Here is a 1,802-nt window from a genome sequence, read left to right as displayed (position 1 = left end):
GTACGGGCCGAAGGCGACGGCTTCTGAACTCGGATCCCTTCCGCAGGCACGGATCAAGAAGATCATGCAGACAGACGAGGAGATCGGGAAGGTGGCGGCGGCTGTGCCTGTCATCATCTGTATCCCATCGGGGGCTGGCCGGGTTGAGGGACGCAGGGTGGGGCAGGGCACCCCCCCTCTTCCCGCGTTCTCCTTGACTTCCCTCAGCCCGGGCGCTCGAGCTCTTTCTGGAGTCGCTGTTGAAGAAGGCCTGCCAAGTGACCCAGTCCCGCAACGCCAAAACCATGACCACGTCCCACCTGTGAGTGGCCGGCCGCGGAGCTGGGAGGGGCCTTGGGGAGCAGCGTTCCGACGGCCAGGGAGGCGGGAGGCTGCTGGGGGCGACAAGGCCGCAGACACCGGTGAAGGGGGCTTAGGAATCCCAGGCAGGTGCTACCTGAGCAAATCGGGGAGGAAGGGGTGGAGACAGGAACTGAGTTTTCCAGCTTCATGCTCCTGACATTCAGGGACTCTCGCTGTTCCTCACAGAGGAGCTCAGTGTCAGAGCCCCACTTGAGTGCCTCCCTCCTCACCTCTTCCAGGAAGCAATGCATTGAGCTGGAGCAGCAGTTTGACTTTTTGAAGGACTTGGTGGCATCGGTGCCTGACATGCAGGGGGATGGGGAAGACAACCACATGGACGGGGACAAGGGCCCTCGAAGGTGGGGGGTCAGGGCCTGGTATACCGGTGGGGAATGCCAAGGCCACAGGGGTTGGGGGTGGTTGGGGGGTAGCCAAGGAGTGGGGAGACCTCTGGGCAGATGGACTATACCTTCCCGAAGGGGACGGAAGCCAGGCAGCAGCAGCCGGAAGAATGGTGGGATGGGAAGCAAAGGCAAGGACAAGAAGCTGTCTGGGACAGACTCTGAGCAGGAGGTGAGTGAGGTCCCCAACACTTTGTCCTACCTTATGGTGGTAGGAAGGGCAGCTGTGCACCAGGCTGAGCTGGCAGGAGGCTGATCTCGTCCTTACCTGTGACCTCTTGTGTCTTGGTCTGTGTGTATAAGTTGCGGCCCTAGGAGTCTGCTATTCCTGTCCCTGCCACTCCCAGGGGTCTGGGCTACCCAATGGTGGGTTTATGCTTTTTATTGTCAACTCTGACCCCTGTTGTGCTCTTAGGATGAGTCTGAAGACACAGATACTGATGGGGAAGAAGAGATGCCACAGCCCCCAGCCCAGGCCAGCCATCCTCCTGCCCCCTTTCAAAGGTAAGCAGCCCCAGGATACCAGAAGAGGCCACTAGACTCTGTAAGGCCACCTAGTTTGTTGGTTGTGGCAGACTTGGGGGCTGGGAAGGGAGTGACTGAAGGGGGCTGAGAGGCAGGAGACTGCTATATGAGAAGGTTTTGTCCTCACTTTAGGGCAGTGGGTGGAGTGGGTAGGGGCTGTGGCATCTGGTTTGGGCTCTTCCTTTATTTGGAGCCTGGCTTCCTTGTTAAAGAAAGTGGTGGGCTTCATAGCTGCCTCTGTAGAGGGCAGAGTGGAGCCGTGGGCAGGGATGGGTGTCAAACGTGGCCTGATTTTCCTCATGCTTTCTGCTCTGCAGCCCTTCAGCTCCCTTCATGCCCTTTGCCTCTACTCTGCCTTTGCCTCCGGCACCCCCGGGTCCCTCAGCACCTGATGCAGAGGATGAAGAGGACTATGACTCCTAGCACCCCCTGCCCCCCAGGCCATACCCCCTTTTAGTTGGTTTTAGTTGCTCTGGGGGGAGGAGAGACTATGGAACCGTTCTTAAATTTATTAATAAAAATAATAAAAGGGAA

General features: G+C 58.2%; 1 protein-coding gene across 1 annotated transcript; it reads left to right on the top strand.

The window, feature by feature from the left end:
• Window position 1: 1 nt before the first annotated feature.
• Drap1 (DR1 associated protein 1) lies at window positions 2-1,802 on the top strand (the record flags this gene model as incomplete). The annotated part of the gene is made up of 6 exons (XM_010635936.2): window positions 2-119; window positions 208-301; window positions 582-701; window positions 822-915; window positions 1,159-1,247; window positions 1,586-1,802. Coding segments are annotated over 6 exons (621 nt in total), but the record flags the coding sequence as incomplete, so codon positions are not given.

Source organism: Fukomys damarensis, unplaced genomic scaffold, assembly GCF_012274545.1.
Source record: "Fukomys damarensis isolate Sample0158 unplaced genomic scaffold, DMR_v1.0_HiC HiC_scaffold_27, whole genome shotgun sequence".
NCBI lineage: Eukaryota > Metazoa > Chordata > Mammalia > Rodentia > Bathyergidae > Fukomys > Fukomys damarensis.
Note: the sequence above shows the minus strand (reverse complement) of the source record. Positions and strands in the feature narration are given on the sequence as shown.